At 52.9% G+C, this 15,072-nt stretch overlaps 4 protein-coding genes across 4 annotated transcripts; all 4 read right to left on the bottom strand.

Annotated features, from left to right (window-relative positions):
- Nucleotides 1-83: 83 nt before the first annotated feature.
- Nucleotides 84-3,214, bottom strand: ASPACDRAFT_122858 (putative AAA family ATPase). The gene is made up of 3 exons (XM_020196576.1): nucleotides 2,854-3,214; nucleotides 735-2,787; nucleotides 84-668 (listed from the first exon to the last, which is right to left on the bottom strand). The coding sequence occupies exons 1-3, from the start codon at nucleotides 2,938-2,940 to the stop codon at nucleotides 448-450; spliced, it is 2,361 nt and encodes a 786-aa protein (XP_020054342.1). The 5' UTR covers nucleotides 2,941-3,214; the 3' UTR covers nucleotides 84-447.
- A 1,028-nt stretch (nucleotides 3,215-4,242) lies between these two features.
- mrsA (putative mitochondrial carrier protein) lies at nucleotides 4,243-6,091 on the bottom strand. The gene is made up of 8 exons (XM_020205570.1): nucleotides 5,982-6,091; nucleotides 5,678-5,747; nucleotides 5,568-5,603; nucleotides 5,340-5,472; nucleotides 5,175-5,267; nucleotides 5,051-5,107; nucleotides 4,552-4,996; nucleotides 4,243-4,492 (listed from the first exon to the last, which is right to left on the bottom strand). Exons 1-8 carry the CDS (start codon nucleotides 6,017-6,019, stop codon nucleotides 4,441-4,443), a joined length of 924 nt encoding a protein of 307 aa, XP_020054341.1. The 5' UTR covers nucleotides 6,020-6,091; the 3' UTR covers nucleotides 4,243-4,440.
- Nucleotides 6,092-8,705: 2,614 nt separating this feature from the next.
- ASPACDRAFT_53539 (RING finger protein) lies at nucleotides 8,706-10,445 on the bottom strand (the record flags this gene model as incomplete). Its single annotated transcript, XM_020202761.1, has 4 exons — nucleotides 8,706-8,734; nucleotides 8,798-9,684; nucleotides 9,743-10,271; nucleotides 10,376-10,445. 4 exons carry the CDS (start codon nucleotides 10,443-10,445, stop codon nucleotides 8,706-8,708), a joined length of 1,515 nt encoding a protein of 504 aa, XP_020054340.1.
- Nucleotides 10,446-11,756: 1,311 nt separating this feature from the next.
- On the bottom strand, nucleotides 11,757-14,537 carry ASPACDRAFT_80111 (translation initiation factor eIF2B catalytic subunit epsilon). The gene is made up of 6 exons (XM_020205569.1): nucleotides 14,347-14,537; nucleotides 14,183-14,260; nucleotides 14,020-14,076; nucleotides 13,804-13,928; nucleotides 12,542-13,713; nucleotides 11,757-12,476 (listed from the first exon to the last, which is right to left on the bottom strand). Exons 2-6 carry the CDS (start codon nucleotides 14,258-14,260, stop codon nucleotides 11,800-11,802), a joined length of 2,109 nt encoding a protein of 702 aa, XP_020054339.1. The 5' UTR covers nucleotides 14,347-14,537; the 3' UTR covers nucleotides 11,757-11,799.
- Nucleotides 14,538-15,072: the final 535 nt, after the last annotated feature.

The raw sequence follows: 15,072 nt of genomic DNA, 5'->3' as shown, positions 1-15,072 counted from the left end.
CCCCCCTTTTTGCTCCGCACAGTTACAGTTACAGAGTACAGAAATCATCCTCCCGTGATAGTGAACCTCGAAGAAACACACCAAAAAAAAAAAGCCTTTGCCCGCGGCCGTCCATCTTAAAACAAATCCAACTCCCCGCCATTTTCTCCCAGAGCCTAGCAAACCCCACCCCCACAAGAACGCCTGTACTCAAGTTGTCCTGTCCGAAAGAGAGAAAAGCAAAACACTCCGGAGTGCCCAACCCTAACCTGACCGCCCATCGCATACCCGATACCCCGGACCCCAGAACCAAGTGTACAGTATAGCCATAAGCAGATCGCAATATTGACTCCCTCCACAAAACATCCAAGCCAACAGAATACCATGACAATGAAACCAGGAACAGGGAAGAAGGAGTTAAGAAGACAGGGGCCAAAGAAGAAGGTCAATATGCCGAATATTCTTTGTCTATCCCCCCCGTTCACCAAACTGTCTCGCCCACTCCTCATACTCCTGTAACCCTTCCTTACTGACACTAGGTCGGATGGAGAGCAAGCTCGCCTCGAAATCCTGGAACCGGATCGGTCGAATCTGGTCCATCGGGGTGTGCAGCAATGCTTCTCCGAGGTTGCGGAGCGGGCCCATGGCGGCGTCTTTGGCCAAGGCGGTCATGTCGGAGCCGGAGAAGCCTGAATTGTGATAGATGTCTTAGTTATTTTAAACGAGAATCAAAAAGAAACGTAGGCGAAACTCACCATCCGTAACCTGGACTAATACCTCGATGTCCTCATCCGTCAACTCGTGGTTCTGATGACTGAGCAGTTTACGGAGTTGCTGTTCGCGGACGTGTTGTTCGGGGAGTGGGATGTATTGTCGCCGGACGAAGCGGCGACGGGCCGCCTCGTCGATGTCCCAGGGCATGTTCGTGGCGGCGAGGACGAGGACGCGGCTGGCGTCGCCGATTTTCTTGTCCTTCTGTTCGCGGCCGGCGGCGGCGCGTTGGAGGTCGGACCATTGGATGAGGAACTCGGTCTTGGAGCGGCGGGAGGCTTCGTTCTCGGTGCCCGAGGAGCGCGCGGAGAGCAGGGAGTCGATCTCGTCGACAAAGATGATGGACGGGGCCAGAGCTTTGGCCAAGCCGAACAGCGCGCGCACGAGCTTCTCACTCTCGCCGTGCCACTTCGAGGTGAGCGTGGAGGCCGAGACGGAGAAGAAGGTCGATCGGGATTCGGTGGCCACCGCGCGGGCAAGCATCGTCTTGCCCGTGCCTGGCGGTCCGAAGAGGAGCATGCCGCGCGCCGGCTCGCGGAGACCCGAGAAGAGGTCGGGCCGGAGGAAAGGGTAAACCACGGCTTCTTTGAGAGCCTTCTTGGCTCCGTCCAGACCGGCAATATCGTCCCAGTAGACTTCGTCGCCGCGGACAACGATGTCGTTCAATATTTGGCGCGCAGCCGTCGCATCGACGCCTTTGGGGAGCTTATTCATCACATTCATGATGGTATCCTCTTCGTCTTCTTCCTCGAGGTCTTCCTCGTCAGGATCCGTAGACTTGGGCCCGGATGATTCAGGGTCGCTGGAAGGAGGCGTTACCGTGCGATTCATGCCCCCTGATGACTGAGCAGCGACCTTCGCGCTGCTGGGTGAGAGCGTCAGGCGATCCAACCCAGGGACCAGCCTGCCATCGGTTGACGAGGTGGGTGTAATCCGTGGACGAGATGCCGGCTTGGTTCGCGGCGTGCCCGAACCTTCCGGCGGGTGTGGTGACACACCTGATGGGGAGGAAGTGGGATGGGGTGACCGTAGGGAGACTGGTTTCGGTTTGATAGAAGGCTTAGGTGGAGGCTGCGGCCGACCGACATTCCTTGATTGCGATTCAACCGAAGCGGGGAGCGACTGATTGGAGGACTGATGTCGAACTTCGCCGCCGACCGGTTTGCGGTGCGTCGATGTCGTAGGGGTGGTAGTGGAGGAGGATGTTGCCGTTCTCCGTGCAGAGGGCCGATGCGATACCGACTGGTCTGAGGCACGGGGTTTGCGACCATGTCGACGTTCGTCGGGGTCATCTGCCGGATGGGTTGCTCTCCTTGGAACACGCTCGTCGCCGGAGAGCGGACGGCGGGATGCCGACTCTTTTCGGATGCTCGAGTCATTGGAGGCCCGGGTCGAGGCCAATGCCGCATCACTGGCCGTTCTGTCTGGCGGCGTGAAGGATGGGTAGATGCTACCCCAGGCTAGCCCTGCGGCCTGAGAGGCTGCGGCCGGCCGCAGATCCCTCCGGCGGGAGCTGTCCTTCTTCTTGCTCTGTTTCTTCATCTCCGAACTGCGCAGGGTAAAAGGCATGGTCTGCTTCCGCCGTTCGGGGCTCGAGGTGCGCGAATCGGCCTTGCTCGGGGAATGCGACTGGGTGCGCAGGGCGGGGGTGCCCGGCATGGTGGGGGAAGTGGCGGCACTGGCTGACTCCCGTCGGATTGACTCCGAACTGACGGTGGTGGTGGGAGTCGGACGACCGGGAATGGTGGGCGGTTTGGAGAGATCGGTGTATCCAACGGCGGGGACGGTCCCGTCGCCGATCCAACCGGGGGTGGCTCGCGGAGGCGATTTGCCCGATGTATCCTTTCTGCTTTCGCGAAGGGCTTGCAGAAGATCGACGCGCTCGCGGCATTGCAGCTCCAACTGACGGATGGAGTCCTGCAAGGCCCGTTCGGTTTCGTTCTTGGGGGTATACTTGGCGGGGACTCGATAAGCGTTGTGATAGTAGATCGTTTCCAGGGCGGAGCGCCAAGATCTCAAGGCTTCCTCCTCATTATTCTAACAGAATCGGAATAGTTTAGCTTGAAGTATAGGGGGGTAGAATGCTGGGGAAAAGGTACAGACCTGACCCTCAAAGTAGACGGCAGTTGAACACATCAAATAGCAATCATCGTAGGTCTTCTGCAATGAAGACGCCGGCTTGGGGCGCATCATTCATTCGAAGTCGAAGGAGGGGGAAGAGGAGATGGAGCGGGAGTCTTGCAGGACCCGCCCGCAATTTACTTATAGATAGAGAGGGAGAAGGAGGGATTAAAGGGAGATCGACGGAGGAGAAACGAGTGGCGGGGGAAAAGTGTGCAGATCAACCAATTGAGTGGGTGGAGAAGAGTCCGTCAGTTGGGGTGGAAGTAGAATTGAGGAATAAAAAGAGAGCGAGAGAAGTTGAAAGTCGGTAGTAGCACGTAGGAAGAGAACTGGAACTGGAACTGGAACTGGAACTGGAGGGGGTTTGGCCGGGTTCGGTCTGGGGATGTCCTTTTTCCGATTTTTCCCAGTGACGTCGTTCGTTGGACGCTCAGCTTTCTTCCCCTCCTCCTTCTCTTTGCAGTGCCTCTTCGCCTCCTCTCCAAATTATTGAGATGGACATTGAAAAAAAAGGGTCTCATATTTTTGATCATTCCATCCACTTCAAAACCAACCAACAAACCAATCAGCCTCTTCCTGCAGTTTCCCTCTATATAACGTACATACAGAAATTTATTCACAATGAATCAATCGCAGTGTATCCCGAGCGGCGCAGCAAAGACTAAGAATAAAATGCAGTGCAGTGCAGAGAGGAAGAAGATGTAGTAAACCAACCTGACAGTCCAAAAAATAAAATGAAAATAGGAAAAAAGGAAAATCGTCCAGATAATTCCCCTCTGCGTCCCGTCAACGCCTACCAGTTAAGCATACATCAGGCCCAGTGAAATCAGAAGGCCTCGAACCAACCAAGAAGCAGCAGTAATTACAGCAGCTGCGCAACCGCCAATCCACATCCTGATGGTCCACTTTTCGCCATCAAGCCAACTCATCCAGCCAAACAGAAAACCCCATCCAGGTCAAGAAAATTGAAAAATAACACGTCAGAAGAGTAATATAAGCATGGTTCCAGCTCAGCTCGGAGATAGACTGTGAGTCGCTCGGAGTCTGGGCTTCGGACTTGGCGATATGTGAAAGGTCGGGGGTATCGTCGTGGTGGTGGTGGTGGTGATGATGATGATAATGATGATATTGACACTCGAAATGACGGGAGTGAGTGTGTAGCAAGACTGAGAACCAAGCAGGAGACAGAGGAACCAGGAGCGAGGGAAACATCGGAAGAGGACAAAGCCCCCCTATATCAGCACCCAGATAGTGTCACTGAGGGACCCTGTCTTCTGCAATGTCTGCCTTCCTCCTAGCATGTGATACATTGGATAATAGGTTCGTTCTTTTTTCTCTCCATCGAATCGAAGTATTTTGGGCTATTTTCTGAGTCGTGATTTTATTATTTCTATCCTTGAATGTTTTTTTTGGGAGGGGGAAGCGATGCAGAGGTGGGATGGGGTCGTTGCGTGTTTCTCCCCGGGGGATCAGGTGCAGAGGAAGGGAAGCGAAGAAGTGGGTTGGGAAGCTGAAGTGTGTCGGATTCATGCGATCGGGCTGTTGAGGAAAAATGAAAAGGTGGGCTTAGTTGTCCGGCTGGCCCTTGAAGTAGGCCTTGGCCATCTCGTAGGAGGTCCTAGATAATTACGATCAGCGAAATGTTTCTCCAAGCGCTTGGTGCCGGATCGATCTCACCAGCAAATAGCGGTACTGGGCATGGTGGAAATAATGCGGGGGCGAGCGCCACGCAGGAAGCCCTTCCAGCCAAACTGCCGCTTAATGATGGCCGCCGCGTTGAAGAGACCCTTGGCCGAGCGGATTTCCTCGTTTTGCGCCAAACCCCGAGTTTGCAGCAGCGTCTTCACCACGTCGAGCGGGGTGGTCAGACCGGCCGCAAACGCACCCGCCAGACCACCGGCCATACAGTGCGTGAACGGGTCGTAATCCTGCGACGGGTTCATGATCTTGGAAATGGACTCGTAGGCGACAAACTGAGTGGCGGTGAAGGGGACGGTCATGCAGAGGGTGGTGGGATAGGAGACGTAGAATGCCTGGAAACCTTCCGTGCGGTAAACAGACCGGGCACATTGAAGGAGACTCTTATGTACCGAACCATGCACCTGCATACGCTGCTTGATCACTGCGCGGAGTCAGAGGCTGCTTTGCGAAGTCGAGCAGTCGCACAAAAACTCACCGTCAAAGGGATTCATCAAGGCATCGCTAGCGATAGTCGCAGAAGCACCGCTCAGAGCTAGTAATTTGGGGTCAGTCAGCCATCGCGCCCGTGTCGCTTCACATCTGCGGAAATTGCAACTCACCTGCCGCGACCGGGTGATGGCCGTCGTCGACATTACCACCCGCCATCTCCTTCACCATTTCATATGTTCCAAAGTACACGGCGTGAGCGGGACCTGTCCGACGGGAAAACACCAGTCAGTCATCTGTCGAGATTTCCGATCCTGCTGCTCTCGCTAATAACTCACCAGCGCCAACGATCACACTCGAGACACCCTTCCAGAGTGTCCGCCAGCCCTCGATCCGGTAAATCGTCGAAACCGCATTAGTCAAGCCTGTGTAGAGCCCTCCAGTCGTAGGATGCAAGATTTGCATGCGAGTCTGTCAAGGTGTTAGTCCTCCCAGCCAAGTTGAGATTCCTGCGCACTGCTTCTGCAAAATCGCGTTTGGTGCCACGACTCGCATGAGCCACATACCTTCAACAAGTCTACCGGATACATAACAGAGTGTTCCTAAAATAAGGACCCCCATGGTCAGCACACCCCAGCCACTTCGAAGATAAGTTTCTGCTCGTCCTAGCACGTACTGCAATTCCTGCAAAGGCGCCAGCCAACATATTGGCGCCTAAGCCGTAGTTGGAGGGGAGGGCTTCATAGCTGTTATCATCAGGCTGCGGTTAGCGGGTGGTCATTACAGAAAAAGGGTGTGCCGTTATTTCCTGGTCTCTGGCGATTCGTAGCCAAGCAGCGCAGTTCCAATTACGGAGTGTAGCGAAAACTGCGACCTAGAATGCCCCCCTCCGCAGATGTGTGTTGAGTCCACGGATGGTGGAGGGCATGGCCGACCAAGGCAGGGAAATGTGGACTGAAGAGCGGACAAGAACCACATACTCATATTCTTGCCCGGGGATCTGTTCGGGGACCGCCATTGAGCTCTTGAGGTTTTCTGAGCGTAGCGAGTGCTACGGTGCGACGAGATACGTGGGAGAAGAAAGGCGAAGCGAGCTCCGAGGGCGATCGAGGAGAGTTGGTTTCAAAGCTGTAGGCCTGAAAATGCCGACGCAGAAAAACGGACTTTGCGGAGCGGAGAGGGAAGGCCGATCCGGGCGGAGGGGACTGGGAAAGTGGGTATACCGGTAGGGAGAAAGAGAGGGCGTTTCTCGAGGAAATGTAAGGAGATGCAGAAGAGGGAGGAGAACAAAGAGATATTAAAAAGACCAGCCTCAACCCGAGTAAGTACGGGGAAGAATCAATGCGGTAGGGAAGATGAGGGGAGAAATGGAGAGAGGCAGGAAACGAAGAAATGCTGATAATTCTTGGGATGGTGAACCAAAAAAGTCCGCCTGCAGGTCGATAGCAGCAAGTATCCCGTACCGACTGGTTACCATTCTGACGGTATGGTACCTGACCCTTCCAGGCTAGACTGGGGCCAACTGGGACTCGGGAGCTACGACGAGGTATGAAAGCGGAATGTCCGGTAATGGTACGGTCAGGATCTGAAGGGGAGAGAGAGTCCGGCAGTGGGCCAAACTGATTTGGGAACCATGCTGATTCATGCAGTGTTTACAGTGTACCGTACACAGTAGGCGTACTATCATGCTAATATGCTTCCTGCAAGCTTGATCCTTAGTTATCACAGTAGCTGTGACTTCTGATTGTCCCTCGAGTCGATCATATCAGATAAGTGAGTAAATAGATGGATTGATATGGGTACAATTAGCCACGCGATTTCTCACTACAACTGTGCTTTGGGGAGCCCGATATAGGTAGGTACAATATCATCACATAGATTCGCATTGTCCTTCTCAATCAATTTTTCTTTTGTGTTTCTTCTTTCGTTCATCGCGACAGTCCTGATTTTCTCTCGGTATTATTCTCCCTCTCCCCGGTCGGGATCGCTGAATCAGCTACCCCGACCTAGAACAGGCTAGCCTCCCAAGCTTAGGCAATAATTTTACACCGAGGCATCTCGTCCCCAGTCCGATGACGGAGCTTTGCCCTCATGCCCACATGTCATGAACAGGCAGGCCCAGTTTGTCTGCTCAGGGCTGACAAACTGGGCCTGCCTCTTCTGAGCCACAAAGTCACAGATCTAACATCTCACCCTCCAAAGCACTTCCGCCACCTTTCCGGATTCCACTGTACTGAAAAGCTTTCTTTCCCATCTTCTCTACTGCCTCATGACCGATAGTGCCAGTGGTTAGTGGTAGAGCAGTCTATTCCAACCGCCGAACCGCGGAGGAATCATTCATTGGTGACCCGACAGCATCAAGCGGAATCCGTGGGTTCCACCGTCCACCAGTCCGTCCACCAGTTGGCTTTTCCCTCTCGGGGCTAGGCGTCCCCGATGATCCGAAAAGTGAAAAAAAAGGAAAGGACGGGAACCTTGAACCCGGGTTCCTTTGATTGTCGCTGTCTTATCTGATTGAGATTTCGGACATCCTCTTTCTTTAGTATGAATGAGTATACCCTCCCAACACCAGACAGACGACTCAAAGTCAAACCCTATACTCTCTACAGCCACTTAGTAAACGTACTATAGAAGCCCGTAAAGAAGTAGAGAGAGAGAGAGAAAAAAAAAACAAGAGGCCTGGTAAAGAAACTCAACAAGAAAAAAAAATAAATGATCCCCAATCAATCCCAACTTGATCATCTCCTACATCCTGCAGACTACTCCATCCAGAATCTAAGATCAATCCTGTCTGTCAGGACCCAGCTCAGCCGCGACAAAAGAAAAAGTGGGACATTCTATTCCAGAAGGGAAATGGAAGAATTAAAATCCATCAAATCGATGGATCAATTACCTAAACCATGGACCAAAAAAGGAGAGTCAAGACTTAGGACCCATCAGGATCGAAAAGTTCCGAGGAGATAGAAACACGGCACATGAAGCACCTGACTTACTGTCCAGTCTAGTTAGTTCAAGACTCAGTTCTTCTTCCCCGTCCCGCTTCCAGTGTGAGAGCTATTTACTTCCGGCACTATGATACTCACTAACAACTGCTCTTCTGTAGTTGTCGCCACTACGGGATAGAATGAGACGTGCACATCTAACAATTAAAACAAGAACTTGGTTCCAACCCGGCTTCATTCAGTACCCCTGGCCAAACATGTATACTTAGCTGTCTTTGTTTGTTTCATTCCAGCTAAACGAGAAGATTCCGAGACGCAGCATGTTAAATACCTCTTTCCCATGGAAAACAGTTTCAAGAAAATACACATGCTAAGAAGAGAGGTCGCCAATTTCAAGACAAATCAGAATATATAAATATAACATCCTCGCAACCATATCGGCTTGCCAATTCAAAAAAAAAAAAAAAGAACAGACTGTAATAACAAAATGAGGCGGCCAGTATCACATACATAGAGGATGAGTGCAAACAGAAAATGGTCTCGCCCTGTAAGTAGTCATGTGTAGAGATACATACAGTAAGGAACAATCGGGGTTGCGCCTGTCTGAGATAAACAAGAGATAAATATAAGTGTCGATGATGAAGGGAGAAAGAAAATCCATATGCGCTGGTTATTTGTCATGCACGTCGTGATTCCTTATGCTTGCTTCTAGTTGAACGGGAAGGGGGAGGAGGGGAAGGAGTTTAGTAGTATGTCTGTTCTCTACCAATCCACATTAAATGACCATTCTCCTGTTGATCGTCAGTGAACCATTCACCCCAAGTATGAAGAGAAAAAAAAAGGGAAGAACGTACCATTTTTCAAATTCTCTGCTGTGTCACTCAGCAAAATCACCCGCCGTTTGTTACAGTAAGCCGTTTTGTCCAAAATATCGACCTTCAGTTTTGCGAGCTCTGGTACCGGTTTCTCGAACATCTCACTCAGACTCTCCACGGCCATCTCTAGATCCTTCTGATTGTCCTCGAAGATCTCGGTCAGGTTGTTGCGCGCGAGGTAGTAGGCGAACGCATACGTCCACTTCAGGGTCTGTCGGCATTGTTGCAGTGCCTGCGATGCGGTGTCCAGAAACTGGACTTCGATCCACGAGAGACCGGATTGCGACTGAAGACTGGTCATCTTCTTCTCCGTCTTCAGGTACAGGTCCTTATCCAGCTTGGCCGACTGCTCGTGGTTGGCATATCGGTTGTAGTAGTGGAGGTACCGTTCCAGCGACTCCCGAGATCGCGCCTGCGCAGTGCGGGCCTCCGACCCGGATTTCTCCTCGTACCGGTTGCAGTTGTACCAGCTGGTGCCATGCTCCGACCACAGTCCCATACACATCCAGCAAAATTCATGCTTGCACTTTCGACACGTCATGTGGTTGCAGCCACCGTTCTTCTCGATCGTTGAATGGCATCTCGGACACTCTTTCGTGTTGGCGGAGATCCAGTTTGCGGTCTCGGAATCATCCTCGCACTTCTTCAGCCACATCTTGACCAGCATGCATGGTGCAGGCTGATGGTCGTTGAGTGTACATCCAAAACAGAAGTAGTGCTTACAGTCGCACTGGACTGTGGGCACAATGCGGCGCAGATCACGCTGCTTGATAGGACAATCCACCGCATATACACATTCCGGTGCAGGGCACCATTTGAGATTATCTTTGTCGTCGACGTACGTCCGCATGAGAAGAGCTTTGTATCTGCCAGAAAACATCAGCGTTGTGAGCAACATCCCCCTTGAAATCGGGTCCATCTTACCTTTCCCGTAGATCATCCGTCACAAGCAATCCCAATGATTTCGAGTCCACAATCATGTGACAGTCGTTGCCGGGACATTCGATCCGCGCTGCCTCACCCTCCCCGCGAATCTTCTGGGCCAGGTAGTGGCGATAGCAGTCAACGCAGAAGCGGTGCCCGCAGCGCATAGCATACGTCTCGAGCTCGTCGCCATCCTCGCAGCAAATCTCGCACATGAACCCGGATACCACCTCGGTCTTCGGCGTTCCCTCAAAGTTGGTCCCCAGGCCCGCCTCCTCCAGGGTCTCTTCCGGATGATCCATATACGATTCGATCAGCTTCTCGCGTTTCCACCGTCCGTACCGCAACAGGATAGCCGACGACTCTGGGGGCAGGCCGAGAATCGAGGAAACCTCGTTGATCTGCACATTCTGCTGCTGCTCGATATCGTCCGGGCTCAGGACTTTGAATTCTACCTCGTACGGCTTCCGTTTCGTCGCGATGATATCCTTGTCTTTGGAGAACCCGCCGTCAAATTCGTCACCGAAGTCTGTTTCCCCAGGAACAATACGGGTCAGTGTTACGATCGACGCACAATGCAGAAGAAGTGTAGGAGAGAGAGGGAGGGCATTAAGAGCTAGCATCATCACGTACCGTCGCCCAGACTCTCGACATCACTGCCTTGGGTGTCCAGAAAGTCATCGGGACTGGAACCGACGCTCATGAAATCCTCGTCGGACTCCATGCTGGTCGACGCAGGGGTAACGAGATCAGTCGCCTTCGACTTCTTCTTCCTCTTCTTCTCCTCCTCCTCCAACAGATCCGAGAGGCCGTTGGAGATCGCAGCAAGGGATTCGGTGTCGGGGTCCCGGTCGGTCGACTTGAGCTTTTTCCGGGTGGATTTGTCAGAAGAGCAGGGTGCGGTGGCGGCGGGCGCGAAGGCGACGTTAGTATCGGAGGAGGTGGTGGTGGCGGCTGTCGCTGCTGCTGTGGTCGCGTTGTCTACAAGCGTCGCCTCGGCCGCCTTTCTCTTTCTCGTGAGGGGAGGCGTGGTGAATATCTTTTTTGGCAGAGTCCGTTGGCAAGCCGGGGTATGTGTTGACACGAAAAAAAAAGTCGGTCTCGAGATGGTTGGTCGAGACCTTCCTTTTTTACCGGGGCAACACAGTCACAGCCTACCAAGGAATCAGGGTGAGGTAAATTTTCCGGATCCGAAGGATGGGATGGAATGGAAAGGATGGAGTCCGTGTTGGGGATTCGTGCAGGGTTAGTTCTCAATATGATTGATGCCAATCTGGAGAGGGGTGGAGGAAAGGGGAAAGAAGGAGAAGAAGGATGTGGTAGTGGTGGTAGTCAGGGTGGGTGAGTGGATGAGTGGATGAGTGGGTGTCACTAAGGGAGCGGATGGACGTCACGGGAGAGTGAGAGGGAGGGGAGAGAATGAGATGATGTGGGGGCAGATCACTTGGTCCGACCGCCTTGACTCGCTCGCTCTCTCTGCTCAGCTCCTTCGGAAAACTACCGCTCACAACAGACAATACAACTCGTCAGTCGTCAGTCCTCGTCAGACTTATAACAAAAAATGATGAATAGCAAATTCATGCAACTATAAATCTGTCACCTCAGGGTGCGAAACTTGCGAGCTCCAAACTCAGGTCAGGAGAAAGGAGAGAGAACACAGCTGACATCAAAAAAGGGATTATATATGTCACCTTGAGGCTCCAGAGTGGGGACAGATGCAGGCTGCAGAGCCATTCAGCCTAGTTACTGACCCCGTACCACCTACACCCCCTGGCATATCAATTTTAATTGGGATGGGGGGGAGGTGATATTTTCGAGTTGAATATGTCGCAAGTCGAATAACCTCAGCTACACACCCCGTTTTTCCAGAGGAAATGATGCATCCCATAGCTAAAATCTACTCTCCACGTAGCATCTGACCGCTAAATTTGTAGTCTAGTATTCCAGGCACCCAGGCACCCAGGCACCCAGAGGTATATCATCGTTGATCAACAATCGATCATGATCGTAGCTTGGATTTTGAAAGCAGTCTATATACCACAGTCTAGGTCATTCATTCAGTCGTCATCTTCCTCCTCCTCGCTCTCTTCCTCTTCGCTGCTCTCCTCTTCCTCAGCATTAGCCAGCCAGTCAACAAACTGCTGTGCCTGGCTGCGCACTTGTCGCATCTCCTCGGTGCTGCTCGAGCGCTCATCGTCCCACCATTGCTCGTAGGCTTCCTCGTCAATGATTTCCAAGTCGTACAGTTCCTTAGCGATGAACAGGAGAACCGTATCGCCACGGCTGCGGTGCACCAAGTCCTGCTGAAGGAGGACAAGCAGGTCAACCTGGTCGGGCTTGTCTTCACGCTCGCGGTCGAACAAGGCCCGCTCGACGATTTCCCGGTACTTGCCGAAGATCTCTCGGACCGCCTCTCCGGCACCCTTTCCACCTTCCATCAACTGCGCCACCCGCTTCATGAACGCGGAGACTACGGCGCGGCGAACCTGGTGGTCCGAGGCATTGGCCGTCATACGCAGACTGACCAGTTCCAGCTGAACCACATCCGACGTGACGCCTTCCCGCAAACTGTCATAGACGCTGGCCGCAGCATCGTGTACAAAGTGGTCCGAATCTTCATCATCGGACATCGTAGTGCTAAAGCTTCCAGAGCGGGAGCCGCCAAAGTCGGAAATCTCTGATGAAAGTGTGGAGATGGAGTCGGTGGATAGCGAGAGATGTGCCATATTGTAGACTGCAGGTATGCGGTTAGCAAGCAATGGTCTGAATCAAGCGATGAACCGGAGGGAAAGTACTTACTCAATCCTGACGAGGCGTTACTGGCTGTGTCATCCTCATCCTCATCTTCGTAGGGCACATATTCGTAACCCGTACCCCCTTCACCGACAATCTCAGGCTCGCTAGTGGGTACACCGTCGTCCTCATCTCTGGGTGCTTTCGTGATGCGCAGTCCCTCGGTAACCTTAATCCCGTCGGCAATTTCCACGCCAAAAGAAATGAGAGCACCGGGCTCGACGGTACAGTTCTTTCCAACGACTGCCCGGTCGGCAACGATGGCTTGTCTGACTGTCGTTCCATCACCGATAACAGCACCGTCCCAGATGTAGGCACCTTCCAAGGTGACATTCTTGCCAATCTTGCAGTCCCGGCCGAGAACTGTATCCTTGACCGTCGTCTTGTCCCCGATACTCGTTCCCTGGCCGATAACCGTTCGGCGGCCGATGACACACGAGCGGGCCAGAGTCACGCCCTGTTCCTGGTACAGGCTTCCCTTGCGGAGCTCGTAGTTGTGGCCGGGAAGCAGGTTGGTGTCGGGGCAAAGAGGATACGTCCATCGGGAGATAATATCCTTGCTGATAGCATCGTACGCCTTCAGGTTCCTCACGCGGGCCGCATAGTGGTCCTTGATGATGTGCGTGTGAATCGTCTTGCCGTTCAGCTCGTAGTCTTTCAACACACCGAACAAGAATTGCTTGCGCGGCGCCTGGTAATCGAAGCTGTCGGACCAGAGACTCAGCACATCAGGCGTGCAGATATCGATGTTGCAGTCGATCAGGTCCTGGCGCAAGTCAATTTCCTGGTGTGAGGTGATGATTTCCGGTTCGATGTTGAGGCGCGTGGAATCGGGGTTGTGTTGGTCAATCTCCTCGTAGTGCAGACAACGATCCTTGGTCGGGTCGATCACAAAGACGGGAGACACGGAAGAGGCCTTGGTTCGGTGGTTGCGGCCGGCTTCCCGCAGGATCATAGTCATGATCGCATTCTTGTCGGCTTCGCGACGAGCACGGTGCTTGGCCAAGGCGCCTTCGATCGGCAGGTTGCTGATGACATCGCCGCTGACAACGATGAAATCTCCGGTAATCAGGTGCTTGCCATCCAGATCACGCATGACATCTCCGACCGAGGTTGACGTCGACTTGAGGAAAGTCAGCTGCTTGAAGGGCGACGAGGGCGCTCTCCACTTCGACGCACTATCCAACGCCTCTTTGTCAGCTTCACAACATCAATCCCAACAGACACGCGAAAATGCGCCAGCCTTCCCCAAAATTTGATCCACGTACTTGATATATCTCTCCAGCTGATCCGAATGCGCACCACCGTAGAGGAAGACATCCTCGACACCCGCATTAGCAAGGAACTCAAGGGTATATTCGATGAGAGGCGTGTTCGCGAGCGTCAGGAGACACTATATCCTCCCCCAGCGTGTGTTAGCCCACGTATACCCATGATTCCATTGCCTTTCCCGCCAGACTTTCCAAACACAGCACACAACGTACCCGAGGTCTTTCCAGAGTGAAGGGCTCAAATCTCGTCTCGAAGGTATCCGCAAGCACCTAATCACAAACCACCAGAATGATCAGCCAAAATTCAAGCTTCGATGCCCGAGCCAGCCGGCCGGGATCTCCTCATGGATAACGTTTTCATGGAAACCAAACATACCACCGCCTGGAGCGTCTCCTCTACCGTCTCCGCAGCATTTCCCCTCTGCTTCGGTGCGCCACCTTTCTTCGGACCCATCTGAAGTAGCCGTGTCTCAGCATGATTTCATTCGCGGCTCGGAAGGAGAGATTGAGCCCTGCGGACACAAAAGAGCACAAACTCACATTGGATAATCTCAGAAGTATGAACTAAGGCTTTTCTTCTGGCAACTTTTGTATATTTTGACTCTACCCAGCCTTTACCCAAGCGAGTAAAGAGTCTCCTCCGGAGCTGAGAGAAAGTTCGTAAATTCGAAGATGAAGCTCACGGGGGTGATGCCGACGCAAAGTGACAACCGCGTTGGAGAGAGAGAGTCGCAAAATCTCCGCCAAGCCTTTGTCCCTCCGTCGGAGTCAGACTTCATCCCACCTTGCGACATGTTTGCTTTGTTTGCCGAAGCTCATTGCTGTCGCTAGTGGTCACGTGAGATACTGTGTCATGTGACTGGATAGCCCTCAGCCACAGCTGCTAACCGCAGTTGGGAGTTGTCGAGTCCAGAACGTCATCCACGGTCTGGGCCCTCCTGGACTCGAAGGAATCCCCCTTGTTCAGGAACCGTGGGTCTAGAACTCAAGCTGTCATAATTTAGCTGATGAACGCTCGATCGGGGGGCCGCTGAAAGCTTGGGTTGCGGTGGGCGAGGATCAGATCTGCCCCTCTGAGGGCCGAATGAGTCTAAAAGTGGTGTCCACGGTACTGTAGGTGTATCCATTTTTGGTAGCTTACGTGTGCTGTACGGACTTAACTGAAACAACATTTCCTGGATTGGAAATTAACTCAAAATTAACTCAATCGACTGCTTTATGGAAAGAAGCTCTATGGTATTGATGCACAGGATTGCTGTTGTATGT

Source organism: Aspergillus aculeatus, assembly GCF_001890905.1.
Source record: "Aspergillus aculeatus ATCC 16872 unplaced genomic scaffold ASPACscaffold_12, whole genome shotgun sequence".
In the NCBI taxonomy this organism is placed as follows: Eukaryota; Fungi; Ascomycota; class Eurotiomycetes; order Eurotiales; family Aspergillaceae; genus Aspergillus; species Aspergillus aculeatus.
The sequence above is the reverse complement of the archived record's forward strand: the minus strand, read 5'-3'. Positions and strand labels throughout refer to the sequence as shown.